At 46.3% G+C, this 22493-nt stretch overlaps 1 protein-coding gene across 5 annotated transcripts in view; it reads left to right on the top strand.

The window, feature by feature from the left end:
- KDM2B (lysine demethylase 2B) overlaps positions 1-22493 on the top strand; it is a 715168-nt gene that overhangs the window by 81045 nt on the left and 611630 nt on the right. For all 5 annotated transcript variants that reach the window (XM_069214908.1, XM_069214905.1, XM_069214907.1 and 2 more), the window contains exon 4: positions 18769-18815. In XM_069214908.1, the coding sequence (XP_069071009.1) occupies positions 18769-18815 (47 nt within the window). The remainder of the gene's footprint in view (positions 1-18768; positions 18816-22493) is intronic.

Below are 22493 nucleotides of genomic sequence, written 5' to 3'. Positions count from 1 at the left end.
CTATTACCTTTTAATGACGCTCTGCTGGATCCGGTTTTAGAGGTGTGGAAGAAGCCGGCATCTTCCCCAGCAGTTCACAGAGCCGTGGCCAGGAGGTATCGGACGGCTCCAACTGATCCTGGTTTCCTATCTAGGCACCCTACGCCGGAGAGCTTGGTTGTGCAGGCCTCCTGTTCGTCCAAGTCAGCGCCTGGTTCTTTTCCGACGGTGCCTGGGGACAGAGATTCAAAAAAGCTGGAGGCGCAGTCGAAGAAGATTTTTTCGTCCTGCAGTCTGGCATTAAAAGCCACCAATGCAACCTGTATCCTGGGGAGGTATATTCATGCTCTGATGGATGACATCTCCTCTTCGTTTACAGAGCTTCCTCACGGTCTTTTGGATCTTGTCTCTGATGCCCAGGCTGCTGCGACCCAAATTATCCAGACGGGACTGGATACCACCGACTCGGTAGCCAGAGCAATGGGCACAACTGTGGTGGAAAGGAGACAGGCCTGGCTCCGTAACTCGGGCTTTTCGGCAGATGTACAGTCCACATTGTTGGATCTCCCGTTTGATGGGGACAAACTGTTTGGGGCTAAGGCTGATTCGGCCTTGGAACGGTTTAAGGAGAGCAGGGCCACGGCTGAGTCGTTGGGACTCCAAGCTCCTTCTTCCACGGCCTCTTCCAGATTCTTCAGGAGGTTTCGTGGATTTGGGCGTGGCTCTTCCTCCTATTCCTTTCGGGGAAGATATCAGCAACCTGCCTCTTCCCATCCCTATAGATCTTTTAGGGGGAGGGGTAGGGTCCGCACCAGGGGAGCTTCTCAGCAACACTCTGCCTCTTCCTCATCCTCTGGCGGGGTGCAGCAGGGGAAGCAGCCTTAGGCTTCCACCATTTCCCACTCACTCCTCTCCTGTAGGGGGAAGATTACAGCATTTTCTCACCAAATGGGAGACTGTTACGTCGGACACTTGGGTTCTCAGTGTTGTGGGAAAAGGCTACACCCTTCCCTTTCGGGAGTTTCCGCCCCTCATCCCGCCCCGCCCTTCGTATTGTTCACAAGAACACATCCTGTTGCTAGAACAGGAGGTAGAAGTCCTCCTTTTAAAGGGCGCGGTGGAGTTGGTCCCGGAGCAGGAAAGGGGTCAAGGAGTTTACTCAAGGTATTTCCTGATTCCCAAGAAGGATGGTCGTTTGAGACCAATTCTGGACCTGAGGATCTTGAATTGGTTCCTCAAGCAGGAAAAGTTCAAGATGCTGACCCTAGCACAGGTGCTTTTGGCGTTGAACATGGAAGACTGGATGGTGTCTGTCGACTTGCAGGATGCTTACTTTCATATCCCGATACTCAAGTCACACAGGAAGTATCTCCGGTTTGTGGTGGGATCGCAACACTACCAGTTTGCGGTCCTTCCATTTGGTCTTACTTCAGCACCTCGAGTCTTCACGAAGGTGATGTCGGTGGTTGCGGCAGAGCTCAGAAGGAAGGGGATAGCAGTATTCCCTTACTTGGATGATTGGTTGATCAAAGCCAAGTCCCCGGAGCTTGTGTTGCGTCATCTGCAGTCAACAACCCAGTTGTTGTTCGACCTGGGCTTTTCGGTGAACGAGCCCAAATCTCACCTAGAGCCCTCTCAGCGCCTCCTGTTCATAGGGGCAGTACTGGATACAACATTGGGTCAGGCCTTTCCTCCGCCTCAGCGGATTCAAGATATTCAGGATTTGGTTCCAATGTTTCGAAATGGAGCGGTAGTTCCAGTCCTCAAGGTCCTTCGTCTGCTCGGTCTTTTTGCCTCCTGCATTCTGTTGGTCACGCATGCTCGCTGGCACATGAGGGCTCTTCAGTGGTGCCTCCGAAGGCAGTGGTCTCAACACAGAGGGGATCTAGAGGGTACTGTCAAGATCTCCAGAGATGCTGCTGTGGATTTGAAGTGGTGGATTGCAAGCAACAATCTTTCACAAGGAAAGCCGTTCCAGCAGTCGCCACCAGTGGCCACAGTCATAACGGATGCTTCCACTCTAGGGTGGGGAGCTCATCTGGGGGATCTGGAGATCAAAGGTCTTTGGTCTCCAGAGGAACAGATTTTTCACATCAATCTGTTAGAGTTACGGGCTGTACGTCTGGCTCTCAAGGCCTTCCTCCCTTCCCTTCGTGGTCAGTCGGTACAGGTCCTAACGGACAATACTACCATGATGTGGTACATAAACAAGCAGGGAGGAGTGGGGTCGTACCTTCTCTGCAGAGAAGCTCTTCGACTATGGTCCTGGGCAAAGGACCATCGGATTTGCTTGATAGCAAACCATCTGGCCGGAGTTTTGAACGTGCGTGCGGACAGTCTCAGTCGCCACTTCTCGGCAGACCACGAGTGGCGTCTCCATCCAGATCAAGTCCGTTTAATCTTCCAGAAGTGGGGGTTTCCTCGGGTAGATCTGTTTGCCACTCGAGAGAACGCGCATTGTCCGTTGTTCTGCAGCCTTCAGTATCCGATGCAGGAAGCGTTGGGGGGCGCGTTTCAAATGACCTGGTGCGGCCAGTTGCTTTACGCGTTTCCTCCCATACCCTTGATTCCTCGAGTATTGAGGAAGATTCGCCAAGACCGGGCTCTAGTAATCTTAATAGCTCCGGATTGGCCAAGGAGGGTGTGGTACTCCGACCTTCTCCAACTCTCAACGTGCCCGCCGCTCCGTCTCCCTTTCAGGGCAGACCTCCTCTCACAGTCGCAGGGGCAGGTTCTACACCCCAACCTCCAGAGTCTGCACCTACATGCCTGGAGATTGAACGGGGCAACCTGAGTTCCTTCTCTCTCCCGCCTGAGGTAGTGGATGTTATATTAGCGGCCAGGCGACACTCCACTAAATCTATCTACGCTAATAGGTGGTCTAAATTTGTTGCGTGGTGTGGAGAGAGGCAGATTGATCCTTTACATGCTCATCTATCGGACGTTTTGTCTTTTGCTCTATCTCTGGCGCAGAAAGGTTGTGCAGTGGCTACCATTAAAGGTTATTTATCTGCCTTGTCAGCCTTCATATGTCTTCCAGACCAACCATCTTTATTTAAATCCCCTATTGTTATCAGATTCTTGAAAGGTCTTCTAAATCAATATCCTCCAAAGCCATTCGTTATGCCGCAATGGGATTTGTCCTTAGTCCTGACTTTCCTTATGGGGTCCCCTTTTGAACCTATGCATTCTTGCCCCTTGAGGTATTTGGTTTTAAAAACAGTCTTCCTGATAGCTATAACATCAGCAAGGAGAGTGAGTGAGTTGCAGGCCTTATCAGTAAAACCCCCTTATACAACTTTTTATGGGGATAAGGTGGTGTTGAGGACCAAGGCTGCTTTCCTCCCGAAGGTTGTTTCACCCTTCCATTTGGCTCAGGCAATTACTTTGTCCACGTTCTATCCTCCGCCTCATCCTTCCAAAGAGGAAGAAAGACTGCACCGTCTGGACCCAAAGAGAGCGTTGAGCTTCTTTATCGATAGAACAAAGGATTTCAGGCTGGAGGATCAGCTGTTTATTGGATACGTGGGCAAGAGGAGAGGAAAGGCAGTCCACAAGAGAACACTATCCAGGTGGGTTGTTCTTTGCATTAAAATATGTTACTCTTTGGCAAAGAAGGATCCTCCTGAGGGCATTAGAGCTCATTCCACCAGAGCTAAGTCGGCCACTTCGGCCTTAGCCAGAGGTGTTCCTGTGGTCGACATCTGCAAGGCCGCAACTTGGTCGTCCCTTCACACTTTTGCAAAACATTACTGTTTAGATTCTGAGGTTAGAAGGGACGGCCATTTTGCACGGTCAGTGCTGCAGGATTTCTTGGTTTGACCATTTAGGCACCCACCGCCGGGCGTGGTACTGCTTTGGGACTCTATTCATGAGGTGAGGAATCCACAGGTAGTTGTATCCATCAGAAGAACGAGTTACTTACCTTCGGTAACGACTTTTCTGGTGGATACATTAGCTACCTGTGGATTCCTCACGGTCCCACCCGCCTCCCCGTTGCCTTTATGGTCTTGCCAAGTAATCCTTGAGTGCGCTCCTCTTGGTCTTTGAGGGTGCAATAGATGTATATATAATATATTTATATATATATATATGTATATGTGTATATATCTTTATGTATATACTTGGTGTGTGTATATATTTTAAGAGAGAGAGTTTTATATATATATATATATATGTACATAAAAAGATTTACAGTTATGTCATACAATGTGGTGTATTTTTACAATATAATGGATGTTGCCTTGCTCTTTCATTGCATTGCCTGGTTGTTCTCATGCACGTAAAAAATGATTGGTACTGACGTCTGCACGTCGTCGAGGACCTCTTATTGCCTGTATGACGTCAGACGGCGTCGCGTGCGAGACAGTGACGTCGACGTGCAGAGACTAGTAAGAAGATTTCCGTCGAATGCTGGCGCCATGGGAGTATTCATGAGGTGAGGAATCCACAGGTAGCTAATGTATCCACCAGAAAAGTCGTTACCGAAGGTAAGTAACTCGTTCTTTAAGGTCACACTTCACTACTGACGTTGGTTCCAGTACAAAAAAGAAAAACGTGTACACACATGTTTGAAAAGTTTAGGCTAAGAGGCTAAGTATAATGCTCCCAGAATGCTCTCTGATTATATGCAAATGAAGTGTCATTTAGTCAAATGTGTTGATGCATGCTAGTATTTCCCAAAAATATTTCTAATGGAAAATCAGTGTAACCATTTTCAACACGATTATGGGAAGCATGAAAATAAACAAACACTGACAAAGCCAACTGATCTGACATATTTTTATAAGTCTTAGTTTCATCAATGCGTGTCTTGTTTTGACATGGCTTTTGTAACACTTTATTGTTGTGGGAGCTACCAGGCCCTCAACATTGTAACAAACATTGGCAAAACCCCCCCAAAAGGTTTTTGAACTCTTAAAGCACACGTTGCCACCAGCGGCATAACAAAGGCCCCGCAGCCACTCTCCAGGGGGCCCCGTCAGCACAGCACCTGCCCTGAGTGAGTCTGGAGAGGGGGCTCCTCCATGTTCTTTGCAAAGGGGCACCCTCCAGTTTCGTTATGTCACTGATTGCCACTGTAGTTCCTGACACTGAACAAAACTACTTTGTGTGGCAATATGCTCCTTGTGGAAGAGCAGAATGCGATCACTCACAGTAAAGCCAGCCGAAAGAGAGAGAAATAGAAGTTTAATAAAAACAAAATGTCTTTGTTAACACCAGACCTAATTAGGGACCAAGACCCACATTTAGGTAGCTTTTTGCATGTCGCAAACAGCGACTTTCGCTGTTTGCGACATGCAAAAAGCACATTGCGATGCACAAACCCAGTTTTGCGATTCAGTAACCTGGTTACCGAATCACAAAACGGGTTTGTGACTCGCAATTAGTAAGGGGTGTTCCCTTCCTAATTGCAACTTGCAGTGCAATGTAGGATTGTTTTGTGACCGCGAACGCGGGCGCAAACCAATCGCAGTTTGCACCCATTTCAAATGGGTGCTAACACTTTCGCAAAAGGGAAGGGATCCCCATGGGACCCCTTTCCCATTGTGAATGTCACTGTAAAAAATTTTTCAGAGCAAGCAGTGGTCCTGTGGACCACTGCCTGCTCTGAAAAAATGAAACGAAAACGTTTCATTTTTCGTTTTTGTTATGCATCTCTTTTTCCTTTAAGGAAAACGGGCTGCATTACAAAAAAAACTGCTTTATTGAAAAGCAGTCACAGACATGGTGGTCTGCTGTCTCCAGCAGGCCTCCATTCGTGAGGGGGGTCGCAAATTGCGACCCACCTCATGATTATTCATGATGTGGGCATTTGCGAAGCCCTTGCGAATCACAGATGGTGTCAAGGACACCATCCTACATTCGGATTTGCGACTCGCAATTTGCAGGTCACAAATCTGAACCTACCTACTTGTGGCCCCAAATTCTTAAAGAAAGTCACAAAAGTGCACCCATGGTATATGTTGTACCCCTATAAAATATTTGTGAACTGTATTTTAGCGTGGGTAAATACGATGTGTAGATTTGCTCATGTGAAAATCTATTGAGCATTTGCAAGTTCATTTTCCCTCCAGCCACTTTCTTCCCAACCCTGGAAGAAGTTCTAATTCTGCCATTGTCAGGAGTAAATGTCCAACCTTTCTTATTATGGGAAAATATTAGAGAGAAGCTGCTAAAAATCTTTAAAACATGCAGGTTAGTAGGTTTGCAGACTCAAAGGCATTCCAGCTCTGGAACTATTGCTTACTGCTTCCTCCAGCCCCAGTATGCAGATCTGCAGAAAGGTGGCAAAATAAGGAAAGTTCTACAGTAGGGATTGAAACTCCAAGTATTTAAGCCCTACTATGGTAGTAGCCCTGGCATAATCAGAGAGGCTATTAATTGCTGCCATAATTTGTCGCCACACTACATGGCACCAAAGGGACAAGTAGATCTTTTTACAGGACAAGTAGATTTGAGAAGCAACCTGTCCCCTGGACAAGTAGATATTTTAATAAATTCCACACCCCTGATACAATAGGTTATAAACGTACTAAAATTTAAGTTGTACGTGTTCTCGCGTTTTTAAGTTGCTGACTGAATGGAAAAAGTGCAATCTCTTAAGAATAAACACAGATTCTGATGGATACAACTACCTGTGGATTCCTCACATATTGAATACTCCCATTGCGCCAGCATTCGACGGAAATCTTCTTCCTAGCTTCTGCACGTCGACGAGGACGTCACAATTGCCCACACGACACCATCTGACGTCATACAGGCAATAAGAGGTCCTCGCCGACGTGCCAACGTCAGTTCCCTTTTTTTCGTGCCATTCGAAATGGTTGTCTTCGAGGGAGCTACTGTTGCTGCTCGACGTAGTTACAGTGTTTTTTGGCAATTTTTTGCTTTGAGACATTACAATGTCACAAAGAAAGTCAGGATTCAAGCCCTGCCGAGAGTGCGAAGGCAAAATGTCGGTTACGGACCCACATTCTGACTGTTTGTGGTGTCTTAGTTCCGACCAAGACGTTGACAAATGCGATTCTTGTCAACGTATGAATCCAAAGGCCTTGAAAGAACGTGAGGCCAAACTTTTTCTTGCGAAATCAAAGAAGAAGGAGAAAAGACATCACCGAAAGTCGCCTTCACTGAAGTCGCATCGGTGTCATCGGGACTCCCGGCGTCGTCGAGAATCTCGACGCCGGTCGAGTAAGGAGAGGTCTCGATCGAGGTCACCTTCGACTCGACGTCGAAAGACTTGGGAAGTTAGTCCCACCGTCTCTCCCCAGCCGCCGACGCCGTTGGCATCTCCGACTTCCCCGACTTCACCGATGTCACCGGTTAATCCTCCTTCGGTGTTCGAGGTTCCACAGCCTCAGGTGTTTTCTCCATCCATGCAGACGTCGGGACCGGCGTCGATGTCGCCTTCGAACCAGGCACCTCAGTACCCGGCTTTCCCGGCCCCTGGAGCCGATAGTACCACATTCTTGAATGCGATGTTCTTCATCTTCCAACAGATGGCTCCAGGTGGTGGACCGGCTGGTCCGTCAGGCCCTTTGGCCTGCAACATGAGTGCTCCGGCTCCACTACGACCGGCACCCTTTATGCCCTTTCATCCCTTGGGAAATGTGGGCTCGACGCCGGTGTCGGCGCCTGTGGCTTGGGCTCCTGTGGCGTCAGTGTCTTAGCCAGCGACGCCGACTAGACCTCCACCGGAACAGTCTTCAGTCCGTCCTGCTCCACGTTCAGCGCCGAAGAAATCCATGGCGCCGTTAGATCCGGCGTCTGACGGATCCGAGGATCGGCGTCAAGCATCGACATCTGCTGACGCCATGTCGACGCCGAGGATAGAGGAGAGACTGCATTCGAGGAGGCTTGCTCTTCGCCTCCTTGAAGAACAAGAATTGCGGAGACAGGCATTGGAGGAAGGGGAGATTGAGATTGAGGACTCTCGTGAAGGTCTCCATGGCTTGGACACTGCTAGTGGTCTGGACACCTCTCCAGAATGGGACTTGTCATCACCTGGGGAGTACACAGAGGAGGCAGCGACTTTTCATTCAGTCAATAGAAAGGTGGCTGACTTTTTGGACCTCCCTTTGCCGGTGTCTGAGACCAAGCCAAACATCTTGACAGAAGTGTTGCACCCTGCCTCAACAACTGCAGAGCCACTTTTGCCTTTTAATGAGGCACTATTGGACCCCATTATGGAAATCTGGAGGAAGCCGATGTCATCTTCAGCAGTGAATAGATCTGTGGCTCGGAGATATCGGGTTGCACCGGCTGACCCAGGCTTTATTTCCAGGCATCCAACACCTGAAAGCCTAGTGGTTCAGGCTTCTTGCTCAGCCCAATCTGCTCCCGGATCCTTTCCAGCTGTGCCCTCGGATAGAGACTCTAAAAAAAATGGACATGTCATCAAAGAAGGCTTTCTCGTCATGTAGCATGGCTTTGAAATCCACCAATGCTACGTGCATCTTAGGGAGATACATTTACGCCCTGATGGACGAGATTAAGTTGACGCACACTGAGGTTCCTCAAGAATTATTGAGCCTGGTTTCTGATGCTCAAGCAGCGGCAACCCAGGTTATTCAATCTGGGTTGGATACAATCGACTCTGTTGCTAGGGCTATGGGTACTGCTGTGGCTACGAGGAGGCAGGCCTGGCTTCGTAGCTCTGGATTTTCCTCTGATGTACAATCAACCCTCTTGGACCTTCCTTTTGATGGCGATAAGCTTTTCGGCGCCCAGGCGGATTCAGCTCTAGAAAGGTTCAAGGAGAGTAGGGCCACTGCCAAGTCGTTGGGCATGCAAGCCTCTTCTTCTGCTTCCTCCAGATCTTTTAGGAGGTTTCGAGGATTTGGTTGTGGTTCCTCCTCCTCCTCCTTTCGAGGGAAATTCCAGCAACCCACCTCTGCTCTCTCCTATAGATCTTTCAGAGGGAGGGGTAGGGTCTGCACCAGGGGAGCCACTCAGCAGCACTCTGCCTCTTCCTCTTCCTCTGGAGGGGTGCAGCATGGGAAGCAGCCTTAAGCTTCCGCCAATTCCTTCTCACTCCACACCTGTAGGGGGGAGGTTACTGAATTTTCTTCGCAAGTGGGAGGTCATAACATCAGACTCCTGGGTTACCAGCATTGTGGGGAAAGGCTATGCCCTACCCTTTCGGGAGTTTCCGCCCCCCATCCCGCCCCGTCCTTCCTACTGTTCAGAAGAACACCTCCTGTTACTAGAACAGGAGGTTCAAGTCCTCCTTTCAAAGGGTGCGGTGGAGTTGGTTCCAGAGCAGGAAAGGGGTCAGGGTTGTTACTCAAGATACTTCCTGATCCCCAAGAAGGATGGTCAATTAAGGGCAATCCTGGACCTGAGGATCTTGAATTAGTTCCTAAAACAGGAGAAGTTCAAGATGCTGGCCCTAGCTCAGGTGCTTTTGGCACTGAACGATGGAGATTGGATGGTATCTGTCGACTTGCAGGATGCTTACTTTCATATCCCGATACTCAAGTCGCACAGGAGGTATCTCCGGTTTGTGGTGGGGTCGCAGCACTATCAGTTTGCGGTCCTCCCATTTGGTCTTACTTCAGCACCCTGAGTCTTCACAAAGGTGATGTCGGTGGTTGCAGCAGAGCTCAGAAGAAAGGGGATAGCAGTATTTCCTTACCTGGACGACTGGTTGATCAAAGCCAAGTCTCCGGAGCTCGTGCTGCATCACCTTCAGTCGACAACCCAGTTGTTGTTCGACCTGGGTTTTTCAGTGAATGTACCCAAAACTCACCAAGAGCCCTCTCAGCGCCTCCTGTTCATAGGGGCAGTACAGGATACAACATTGAGTCGCGCCTTTCCTCCGCCTCAGCTGATTCAGGATATTCAGGCGTTGGTTCCAATGTTTCAAAGTGGGGCGGTTATTCCGGTCCTCAAGGTCCTACGCCTGCTCGATCTGTTTGCTTCTTGCATTCTGTTGGTCACTCATGCTCGCTGGCACATGAGGGCTCTTCAGTTGTGCCTCCGGAAGCAGTGGTCTCAGCACAAAGGGGATCTCGAAGGATCAGTAAGGATCTCCGGGGACGCTGCGGCGGATTTGAAATGGTGGATTGCGGACGGCAATCTTTCCCAAGGAAGGCCGTTCTTGCAACCTCCGCCGGTGACCTGAGTAATAACGGATGCTTCCACTCTAGGGTGGGGAGCTCATCAGGGGGTCCTGGAGATCAAAGGTCTTTGGTCTCCAGTAGAACGGATGTTTCATATAAATCTGTTGGAGTTGCGGGCGATACGTCTTACACTCAAGGCCTTCCTCCCTTCCATTCGCGGTCAGTCGGTTCAGGTCCTGACGGACAATACTACCGCGATGTGGTATATAAACAAGCAGGGAGGAGTAGGGTCGTACCTTCTCTGCAGAGAAGCTATACTGCTTTGGTCCTGGGCAAAGGACCATCAGATTTGTTTGCTAGCAAATCATCTGGCCGGAGTCTTGAACGTGCGTGCGGATTCTCTCAGTCGACCGATCACGAGTGGCGTTTCCATCCGGATCAAGTCCGTCTAATCTTCCAGATGTGGGGGTTTCCTCGGATAGATCTGTTTGCCACCCGGGAGAATTCGCACTGCCCGTTATTCTGCAGCCTCCAGTATCCGGTACAAGGAGCGCTGGGGGACGCGTTTCAGAGGACCTGGTGCGACCAGTTGCTTTACGCGTTTCCCACCATACCCTTAATTCCTTGAGTTCTGAGGAAAATTCGTCAAGACCGGGCCCAAGTCATCTTAATAGCTCCGGATTGGCCAAGGAGGGTGTGGTACTCGGACCTTCTCCAACTCTCACTGTGCCCTCCGCTCCGTCTCCCTCTCAGGGCAGACCTCCTCTCGCAGTCGCAGGGGCAGGTTCTACACCCCCACCTCCAGAGCCTGCACCTTCATGCCTGGAGATTGAACGGGGCAACCTGAGTTCCTTTTCTCTCCCGTCTGATGTAGTGGATGTTATCTTATCGGCCAGGCGACACTCCACCTAATCTATCTACGCTAATAGGTGGGCTAAATTTGTGATTTGGTGTGGAGAGAGGCAAATTGATCCCTTACGTGCTCACTTATCAGATATGTTGTCTTTTGCATTGTCTCTGGCACAGAGGGGTTGTGCAGTGGCTACGGTTAAGGGATACTTATCTGCCCTGTCAGCCTTTCTATGTCTTCCAGACCAGCCTTCTCTATTCAAATCCCCTATAGAACTTAGATTTTTAAAAGGTCTTATTAACAAATTTCCTCCCACTCCTTTCATTATGCCTCAGTGGGATTTAAACTTAGTTCTGACTTTTCTTATGGGTTCCCCGTTTGAGCCTATGCATTCTTGCCCCTTAAGGTTATTGGTCCTAAAGACGGTTTTCCTGGTTGCAATTACTTCTGCAAGGAGAGTGAGTGAGCTGCAGGCTTTATCTGTAAAACCCCCTTACACATTTTTTTATGGGGATAAGGTGGTGTTGAGGACCAAGGCTGCTTTCCTACCGAAGGTTGTTTCACTCTTTCATTTGGCGCAAACGATTACTCTTTCCACGTTTTATCCTCCTCCTCATCCTTCAAAAGAAGAAGAGAGACTACACCGCTTAGACCCAAGGAGAGCGCTAAGCTTTTATGTGGACAGAACAAAGGATTTCAGGCTGGAGGATCAGCTCTTCATCGGGTACGTGGGAAAGAGGAGAGGAAAGGCAGTCCACAAGAGAACACTCTCCAGGTGGGTCATTCTTTTCATTAAAATGTGTTACTCTTTAGCAAAGAAAGAACCCCCTGATGGTATAAGAGCTCATTCCACCAGAGCTAAGTTGGCCTCTTCGGCCTTGGCTAGGGGTGTTCCTGTGGTCGACATCTGCAAGGCCGCAACTTGGTCATCCCTCCACACTTTTGCGAAGCATTACTGCTTGGACTCTGAGGTTAGGAGGGATGGCCATTTTGCACGGTCAGTGCTGCAGGATTTCTTGGTTTGACCATTCAGGCACCCACCACCGAGTGCGGTACTGCTTTGGGACTCTATTCAATATGTGAGGAATCCACAGGTAGTTGTATCCATCAGAAGAACGAGTTACTTACCTTCGGTAACGACTTTTCTGGTGGATACATTAGCTACCTGTGGATTCCTCACGGTTACCACCCGCCTCCCCGTTGCCTGTTTGGTGTAACCAAGTTGTTCTTGGGTGTGCTCCTCTTGGTTTTTGAGGATTTGTACATACACTGTATATATGTATATATATATATATATATATAATTATTTGTGTATTCATTTATTTATTTAAAAAAAAAAAAAAAAGAAAGAAAATTAAGTTCTTGAAGTGATATATTTATCTTGAATGTCATTAAATATTGCTGTTTGTTCATTTATCTCAATGGCCTATTATTCCCAGGCACGTAAAAAATTTTGGTACTGACGTCGGCACGTCGGCGAGGACCTCTTATTGCCTGTATGACGTCAGACGGCGTCACGTGGGCAATTGTGACGTCCTCGTTGACGTGCAGAAGCTAGGAAGAAGATTTCCGTCGAATGCTGGCGCAATGGGAGTATTCAATATGTGAGGAATCCACAGGTAGCTAATGTATCCACCAGAAAAGTTGTTACCGAAGGTAAGTAACTCGTTCTTTTGGACATATGATTCGATTGTAGCATTTCCTTCTCTAGTTCGATTAGGCCTCGCTATTTAAATGATGTACAAGAAAAGGTTTATAATGTTGTCCCTACTATAGATTAACTCAAACTTACTGTTCAATATTAAGTCATTCGAGTTGGCAGAGGCGGCCTCATTGACAGTTTTTTTCCGGCTAAGACCATATAATAAATTTTCATTAAAGCCTCCCTCATGGTATTGCACAGGCAACAAGCAGTCTTGATGGCTGATCTTATCCAATGTAGGGAGTTGTGTAAAATGGTGAAACCACCCAATCTGTAGCCCATCGGTTTCACCTGGAGCCAGAAGTGTTTCCCCAAATAACCTAGCAATTTCAAGAAGCTGCAAGTACCAATCGTCATCCATGCTTGGGATCTTTTTGAAAGCAATGCTTTGTCCGTCAGCATGAACCACCAAGTTCTGTTTTATTTATTTTTTAAACTGACTGAGAGATAACACCCATAGTGGTTCGACCTGCAACCTTTGCATAGCCTGTTTCATGTAGTCATTTCCTTGGGGTTTTACGTGCACCAGATAGGATTTCCACAGTATGTTGTTTAATGTTCCCTCCTGCACTAGTTTCATTGTATAACACATTTTTAGATAAGCACCCAAGCTGGCCAGATCTTGTCTGCATCGTGCAAATTCTAGTCTTGTTGTTGCTGTGAAGTGTTATGCTGCAGCCAGAACACCCGCCGGTAAATGACATTGATCGTTTGACGTTTAAGCTTAGTTTATTAGTTAATTGAAACCTTAAACCATTACGTAGTATACATAAACATACTGCTAATAAAATCAAATTAAAAACATGCATTCAACAATGTAAAACGTGACAGTTTATAATAGACCATTGTCCATACTACTCCTTGTCCATACTACCTCCATTGTTATGAACCGAAGCTTCTCCAGTATTGGGGTATCTTTCATAGATTCACATGCTTGAATCATTCCCCGTCGTCGAAGTGGGAGTCCCACGACACATAGAAAGCAGTAAAAAAGAAATTGTCTTTTTTCTCTCTTTTTCTTTTTTTTCATTGTAGTCAATGGCAAAAATACATCCGCTTTCCTAGCTTATTATCTTCATTAGGAAAGGCCCAAAGTTCAACCAATCAGGCGAGACCACCCCTTTAGAGCCCTCAGCAGAGAGGCTCAGTCTCTCATATTTTCTACTGCACGTCGTGTGTAAGGGAGTCTCCCTGAGCTCTGCTCAGTTTACTTTCTCTTCAGGAGATATTATCCAGTTTTCATTCCTAGCTTGACTGTAGTTTTTTGTCCATCATGTCTGCATCTAAAAAAGGTTTATTTAGACCTTGCTGTACCTGTGGGAAACTAAGGCTTCATTGTGAAGACCCTCACAAGAACTGTATCTACTGTCTCCATCCTGAAGATAAAGTGAAGGACTGCAAGATCTGCAGAACATTTCCCAGCAAGACTCTCAAAGATAGAGAAGCCAGGCTCCTGCTTTGGCTACAAAAGCGGAAGTCCAGAGAGTTTTTGTCTGAGGAGGAGGACAGTGATGCTTCAGTGGCCACAAGAAAAAGGAAGAGGTCTGTGGAGAGCTCCTCCCCCAAAACCAGTAAGTCAGCCAAGAGGCTCTCAAGGAGAGAGCTGAGGAACATCCCTCAACTTCGAGGGAACATGGTGGTAAGGTTCGTTCTAAGCAGACTTCTCCAGCTACCACATCAAAGAAGTTGAAAGAATCTTCAAGTTCCCTACCACCGTCGACATCCAAGATTTCCACACCGTCGACGGCTGCATCGTCGACGACTACAGCGACGGCCACATTTACAGCTCCGTCGTCGCCAATGATTATGACTTCTTCGCCGTTGTCAGTTTCTACCATAACGTCGGTGAGTTTAAAGTACGGTCCCTCACCTGCTCAGACCATCAAGATTTCAAAGAGACCATTGACAGGGAAGAAGGTGAGGTCTGTATCGTCGACGCACACACCATCGACATCCAACGAATAAGCTGCAAAGTTCATCGTCGATGATTCCACTGACGGTTGCATCAACGACGGCACGAATATCTACTTTGTCGTCGACGACAGCTCCGTTGACAGCAGCTCCATTGATGGCAGCTGCCGAGTCTCTGATCCAGGAATGGGATGAATATCCGATACAGACGCCATCCCCTTCTACGCCACCACTGATCGACTCTCCACCGCAAGACATTGGTGGTTTCCACAGTGTAATGGAGAGAGCAGCAAAAAGATTTCAACTGCCCATAACATCCAAGCAGTCAGACTGTTTCCTCTATGATTTCAAGGAGTACACTAGAAAGTCAGTGAGAGCAATACTTATTGTTGACTTTATTTGGGAGGAAGGGCTTAAGGTCATGCAGACCCCGTCTTCAATACCAGCGGTGCTACCAAGGCTGGAAAAGAAATACAAGGCACCAGATAACTCACCAGCCTGCTTGGTTAGTCACCATAAACCGGGCTCTGTAATATCCCAGGCAGCTCAGCGAAGGTCCAAGAATCTGTCTTCACCTTTGACTTCCCCCCTGGATAGGGAGGGGCGGCGGTTAGATTCAATTGGGAAGAAATTTTTGACTATGGCGGCCACCACGGTCAAAGCAGCGAATTCCCAAGCAATCCTGGGAAGATACAACCGTCAAATGTGGTCAGACATATCACAGTTTATAGACCTACTACCTGTGGATAGTAGAGCGGAGACAAGCAAGATATTACAGGAGGGTGAGAAGATCTCGGCTGAGAATATAGATTGTGCCATCGATGTCTCGTCTACGGGTTTCCGCCAGTTAGCCGGGGCTGCTGTACTCAGATTTCAGGGGTGGCTGAAGGCTACATCTTTTTGCCCACAGGTGCATTTAAAGATCTTAGACATGCCTTATGATGGTGAACTATTATTCGGTAAGCATTTTGATGATGTTTGCAGTCCATTAAAGCAGACACTGAAACAGCCAGATCTCTGGGTACATCACAATTTAGAAGACAGCCCTTTCGAGGAGCGAGAGGAAGAGGGCTCTATTCTTACATAGGTGGCTCACACCAGTACCAACAATATGCATCCTACCAAGGCCAAGGCCAATTTCGTTCCACCATTGGTCAACAGCAGCCGCATACTTATTGACAACCACCATCTACATACTTCCGGCAAGCCTCAAGAGGAAAATCTTCTTACAAGGCCAAAGAGGCAGCGAGAAAACACTGACCTTCATCAGTTGCCTGCACCCAACCCCTTTCCCAACACTCTGATAGGGGGCAGAATTTCCAATTTCCTTCACCAGTGGTCCCAGATTACATCAGACAAATGGGTCCTCGATATTGTCAGCAAGGGACACACACTGGAATTCAATCAACCTCCCCCACAAGTACCACCAAAAGGACCCCCACCTGCCCATCTAAAGGAACTCCTAGCGCAGATTGCCATCTTGAGAGACAAGGGAGCAATTGAAATCGTACCAAGGAATCAGACGGGAACAGGTTTCTACTCTCGTTTCTTCCTTGTACGGAAGAAGACAGGAGACTGGAGACCTATTTTAGACCTTCGCTCTCTGAACAAATTCCGGAAAAAGCAATCATTTCGCATGATCTCCCTTCAAGATGTCCTACGCTTACTCAACCAAGGAGATTTCATGGCGTCCTTAGATCTCCAGGACGCATATTTCCACAACCCTATTCACCCCAGTCACAGGAAATTCTTACGGTTCATGGTTGCAGGCACCCATTATCAATTCAGAGTGTTACCCTTTGGCCTCAGATTGGCCCCAAGAGTTTTCATCAAGGTCTTGGCACCAGTTGCAGTCTACCTCAGGCAGCAAGGGATTCAGGAGTTCCCGTACTTAGATGACTGGCTAATAAAAGCGCTAACAGCATTCAAAGCGGCCAGGGACACAAGGACCTGCTTATCTCTCTTCAAGACATTGGGTATAACAGTCAATTACCCAAAGTCTCGCCTAGACCCTTCGCAGAACATCACCTTTCTAGGAGCTGTCTTAGACACTGAGCAAGCGAGAGCTTTCGCTTCGCACAACAGATGGAAAAGACTTCAAGATCTAGCGACCCATCTCAGCAGAAGAAAGTCCGCTTCTGTCCGGACTTACAAGTCTTTTCTGGGGATGCTTTCTTCGTGCATTCGGTTGATAGCAAACTGTCACCTCCACATGAGAACAATTCAGCAACAATTGGGCATTCAATGGAAGCAAATAGATGGATCTTTTGATGATGTAGTTCAAATAACTCCACCAGCGAGGCAAGCCCTAAAGTGGTGGAAGGACACCCCTCTCATCTCGGAGGGTGTCTCCTTCCTGAAAGACAAACGAGTACACATTATAACAACCGATGCATCATTGGAGGAATGGGATGCACATAACTAGGACCTATCAGTGAGAGGAAGATGGTCCACACAGGAATCAGCTCTCCACATAAACATATTAGAATTAAAATCAGTTTTCTTGGCGCTCAAGGCCTTCCTCACCAAGATCAAAGGTTCCTCTGTGTTGATAAAAACCGACAAAACCACAGTCATGCATTACCTCAACAAGCAGGGTGGTACAAGATCACGGGCACTGTCTCTCCAGGCACAGGAACTGTGGCATTGGGTTCTTCGGCGTCAGATATCAATCAGGCGTTTCCAATACGTGGGCAGATGCCTAAGCAGAATGCGGACCACCTGTCACGAATGGGAACTCAACCAGACAATTCCCTATCACCTCTTTAGTCGTTGGGGCAAACCCAGTCTGGATCTGTTTGCGACAAGAGAGAACAAAAAATGCCAGCACTTCGCAAGCTGGCAACCGCAGAGAGGGTCAAAGGGGGATGCATTTTTGATCAAATGGTCAGGAATCTATGCCTACACTTTTCCCCCACTCCCGCTCATCCCGAGACTTCTGCAGAAGATGAAGAGAGAACCATGCCGACTTCTATTGATCGCTCCCAAATGGCCGCGCCAGTTTTGGTTCACAGAGCTTCTACTACTCTCGGAACAGCCTCACATGCGGCTGAGACCAACACCAGACTTGCTAACGATGTATCAGGGGCAGGTCCGTCATCCCAACCCGACTTCACCTCGATTATTGGGCTGGCTCCTGAATTCTATGAGTAAGTAACTTATTTTCTTCTAGGCACTTACCACAATTAAAGGGCTAAGGTATTTTCATTTGCTGGTAAAGTCGAGTTATAGGCACACTTACCGCTCCCTAACAACTCAGCTAGTTGAACCAGGTTATAAACTTGCAGTGTTAATACTCATAGATGTGCTGCCAGTTAGATCAGTTTAAAAACACGTTGACTTAAGCCACATAATAAGCATAGCTTAAATACTGTCATGGATCAGCTCACTGATCATGTGGGTGCATAAAGTGCTGGTGCAGTGAGTAAGGTGCAATGACAATGATCAAATTTTTGATGGTTCCATCCCCTGAGTGCTTCAGTACCATATGCTAGGGTAGGGGGTACGTTTTGATGGCCTGTACCAAGGGTTGAAGAAACAGGCTACTTAATGAGCTCCTAAGTGTGCAGAACAAGGTGTTTCTCTTTTTTAATTATTGAACATTTGTGTGCTGCAAATGTGCCTCTTGCATCAAACATTACTCCCAGATATTTGTATTCCCGTACTGTATTCCAGCACGTTGTTGTTCAAACTATAAGTGGGCGCCAAGGACCTACCATGTGCTGATGGACATTGTTTTTGTTTTTTTGAGATTGACTCCTAACCCATGCATTTCTGAGAACTTCGCCATGGAGTTCATTAGCCTCTGGAGGCCCACCTTTGTATAGCTTAGCGAATGATGTCGTCAGCAGACATCATGTCCACATCATGTTCACAGCACCAAAAACCTGCCACTTTTGGGGAGTGAGTTTACCTCGATGCTTCTTTTATGTTTACTGTTGATACATCACCTGTTTTGTTACACAAATCCTCCACCTCTAGTTTCAGATCACTATGAAAAACCCTCTTTTTTTCAAGGCTATACATATGTGCGCATGCATACACACGTCTGCCTCCCTGTGTCTCTCACATACACACACATGCACACAAATTCCCATAAAATTGCAATCACACTATAAAACCAATGCACTGTGGCTCCCTATCCCATAACTATACTGTATGTATACAAAGGAAGCACTGCTATATATAGATGTACATTGGTGTCATATTACTTCGTTTTCTGAATGTGTTTAAGCATTGTTCCTATGTTATATTTGTAGAATGCCAGACCAGAACTTCAGTGTGAGAGACGTGAAACTTTTAGTGGGTAAGTTATGTAGAATTTATTATATAAACTATGTTGTTACGTGCTATTGAACAACATGAAGTTAGACTAGCTGAATATAGTATATGTTGCTGTTCTTGAAACCGAGGTATGTTTTTGATGTGTTATTAAGGTCTGTTCACAAGTCAGAATTAATTTAGGAAAAGTGAAATAAAAATGGGTCTTTCATGAATTTGCATGCTTTGAATATCCATTGACATGAAGGCAAGGAATGCAGGCCATAGCCTGAAAAGCAGCATTACTGTTTTTTATTGTCCATATGCATCACTTTAAGAAACCAGTCTTCTCATAAAGTTACCCTGGGTAATCAGTATGCATTTCTGTTGCTTTTGGTAAATACACCTGTATAGAGTTTTTTTGTATAAATATATCTTTTTGTCATTATCTCTAAAGGAATTTAGCTGCAAATGTTCTGATTAAAAGGGCAGCCATTTTTATTCCAAAGTTACCATACATGTCTCTTTAGTACAACTGCTGTCTTTGTGGGGGAGGTCTGGGGCAGTTGTACAAAGTACAGATACTGGGGTATGAGTGGGGTATGAGCTTGCCCCTCGTGTATCTTAAACTTTAACTTGTGCTTTTTTAAATGCAAGCATTCTGCCAGTGGCTGTAGAGAATATATCCAATGCATAAAATGGATTAACACTTCAATTAAATTAAACATTGGGTAGGAAAATGCTTTCAGAACCAAATGGTGAACAGGAGCTGTAAGAAATTTGATTACTTATTGGAGTGGTGAACCAAGTCACTAAATAATCCTGAACCCAACCCCCAGGTAGCTGTGTTACAGAGCAGACAGGCTTAACTTAGAAGCAATATGTAAATTATGTATGAAGTACCAGAACAATAATAAAGTTGACATGCAAAACAATAAAAATCCCAAACAGAATGAATTAGTAAAATATATTAAATGTAGTAAACAACACCACACCAAAATGACAAAAATCCAATAAGGTGAACATGAGAGATGATTTTTTTAAATTTTAAATAAGAATAGCACCAAAAAGTGCAAGTGCCAATGATGGACGTGATGGACAGGAATGTAGGAACAATTTGATTCTGACCTCAATGGAGGGTGTCAATTACACCAACCAGGTGCAACCTGGTTCTGAATGTAATCCTTTTATTTGGTCCTAATCCAACACAGGAGTACACTTCTAAAGCCCCACAGTACCCCACAGAAGGCACTTAGGGCCATATGTACGAACACTTTTTCCCATAGACACAGAATGGGTAAAAGCGTTTGCTACATCTGGCCCATTAGAGACTCACCGGGTGTAAATCAGAAGCCAACAGCAGAGTCCAGTCCATGCCCAGTTGCCACTGGTCAGCTGGGCAATTACAGGTGCAGTAAAGGCCTCTTGTAGCTTAGCTTGTTATATCCCTATAGCTTGAACAGGATGTCAGCCTTATGGCCCTTGGAGTCCACCTCTTTGTGAAGGATACAAAAAACAGCAGGGCCAGTCGTTTAGGGCTATTTCCAAGTCTAAGACAGCAGGTTCAGTCCACTTATAATCTCCCTTAGGTCCAGGAGTGTTCTGAAGTAGGTTCCCGGTGACACTAAATGTATGCCTGGCACAAGCTAGTGGGTGAGAATGACTTCTAGACATGCCCTACACAGTGGGGTAAACGTTCCTGCGCCAACCCTACCCACTATGGGTATTTCAGGGTAGCATAAGTCCTAAGTCACCCTAAAATTGGGTTCTGAGGGTAGTGTGTGTGGGACGTATACTGTGGTTATCCTAGTGTGCACTCACATCTATCACAAATTGAACATGGGACAGCTATTGTACCCACAATAAACCAAGAGACATAAGTCTGGTAGAACACAAATGGGGTTTTCCAGCAGCCAGACAGTGGATATACTAGAATTGTTTGGCATTCTGTTTTCCTTGTGTTAAAGTGCACCTCCAGTGTTTATTTAAAACTGAGAGCCAGACGTGTGGTAGGACAAAGCAGGTCCTTCAGCAGCCAGACAGTGTATACACAAGAATTATCTTGGCATCTTGTTCTGTGCCTTTAAAATGTGCCCCAAATCATTATATGTAAATCGATTAGACTGTCAAGCTGGCTTTGACACTCAAGCAGGGATTGACACGGCAATGTCAAAAGGTGGTTCATAGCTTCCACCCTGCATATTCTGGGAGGTTCTGAAGCGTGGGCTCTTCCCACTCAGGTCAGCTTCTTGTCGCCCCTGGTAAGAGTTTCACACCTTTTTCACACCTATTCAAATGCTGATCTCTGGGTAGGAGAAGTTTAAAAGCTGATGCAAATTAGTTTCCAGGAATTTCAGGCAATGAAGAGGCAACTCTCTAAAAGTTACTTAATCCTACTTCATCATTGGATTGGATTTCAAATAACTATCAAAAGTATATTTGTTTGTTTGTTTTGTAGCTAGTCCCATTCTTTAGATACAGTATAAGGATTTTCATTTTCTACAAAGGATAGCTAGGGCCTGCCACAGTGAAAAATAGATTTTGGATCCTAGTCACTCTAAAGACATTTTAACATTACATCTCTACATGTCCTGATTGTAAATACCACACGAAAAGGCGAATTTGCTACAGGAGCAGAACTTAGCAACCAAATACAATCAGAGGACCAGAGATGTGACTTAGGGGCAGAGGTGTCCTTTGATAGATAGTATCAACAGATTCGCCAGCCTATAGTGGAGCTTGAAGACCGTGGGCCTAATTCACAAATAAATTGTAAAAGTATGTACTGAGATCTATACATTTGATTGAATGCACTTTTACTCTTTTAGCGATTCTCAACATTCCCAATATGTAAATATGTGATCTTTTCATAGTGCAAACACAGCCTAAGGGCAGCAGGGCCTTGCAATAAGCCTGAAAAGCTGGTGCAGTAGCTGTAGCTCTCTAAAGGAACACAGCTACATGTCCTCTGATTAAAAGGGCAGCCATTTCTGTTCTAAAGTTGCCATATATACCTCTTCAGTACAACTACTGTCTCTGTGGAAAGGTTTCCTGCAGTTGTACAAGTTGGTAAAGTTTGGGACTTATTCTGTCTGACTAGGATCTGATGAATCAATCCTGGATATGTGATGGCTGTTCTCATTAGGATGCCAATTGTGTACTTTTGGGTTTAGAAATGTTTGTGCCCAAACAATCTGGACAAAGTGACAAACCTACCCGAAACACAAGTCTGACTGTCAGTGTTACACTCATTGCTGGGGTAGCATGAACCCAGAGCTCACCCTAATTTGTCATAAGTGCTATCTTGATTACTCTAGTTGCCTAAGACAGACCAGAGGATGAGCAAGATAGGGGTCAATTGGGAGTCCATCCTAAAAGAGAGGTATAGAGGGTATCAATTTATATTACGTAGTGTAAAGGCATACAGCAGCATACTAACTTTGAACTTATTATTTTGTCCTTTCCAAAGGATACAGCTCCGACTTCTAAAAATAAATACGGATTTCCTTCAGCGCAGCGGTATTAGTTGTTCATCACAATGATGGCACATGACTTGCCACAGTTGGCTAGAATGAGAGCTAAAAGCACCATATATAATGTGCTAAGCATCGCTTAGTGTACTACACATTCTTCTGAGTAACACATACCCCAAAACTAAAAGAATAATCAACAGAAACAGCTGAAGATTGTGACATTAGTCTTTTAGTTTTGTAGTGCCCTTATT

This window comes from Pleurodeles waltl, chromosome 11, assembly GCF_031143425.1.
Source record: "Pleurodeles waltl isolate 20211129_DDA chromosome 11, aPleWal1.hap1.20221129, whole genome shotgun sequence".
In the NCBI taxonomy this organism is placed as follows: domain Eukaryota; kingdom Metazoa; phylum Chordata; class Amphibia; order Caudata; family Salamandridae; genus Pleurodeles; species Pleurodeles waltl.
This window is presented reverse-complemented; position numbering and strand designations above follow the sequence as displayed.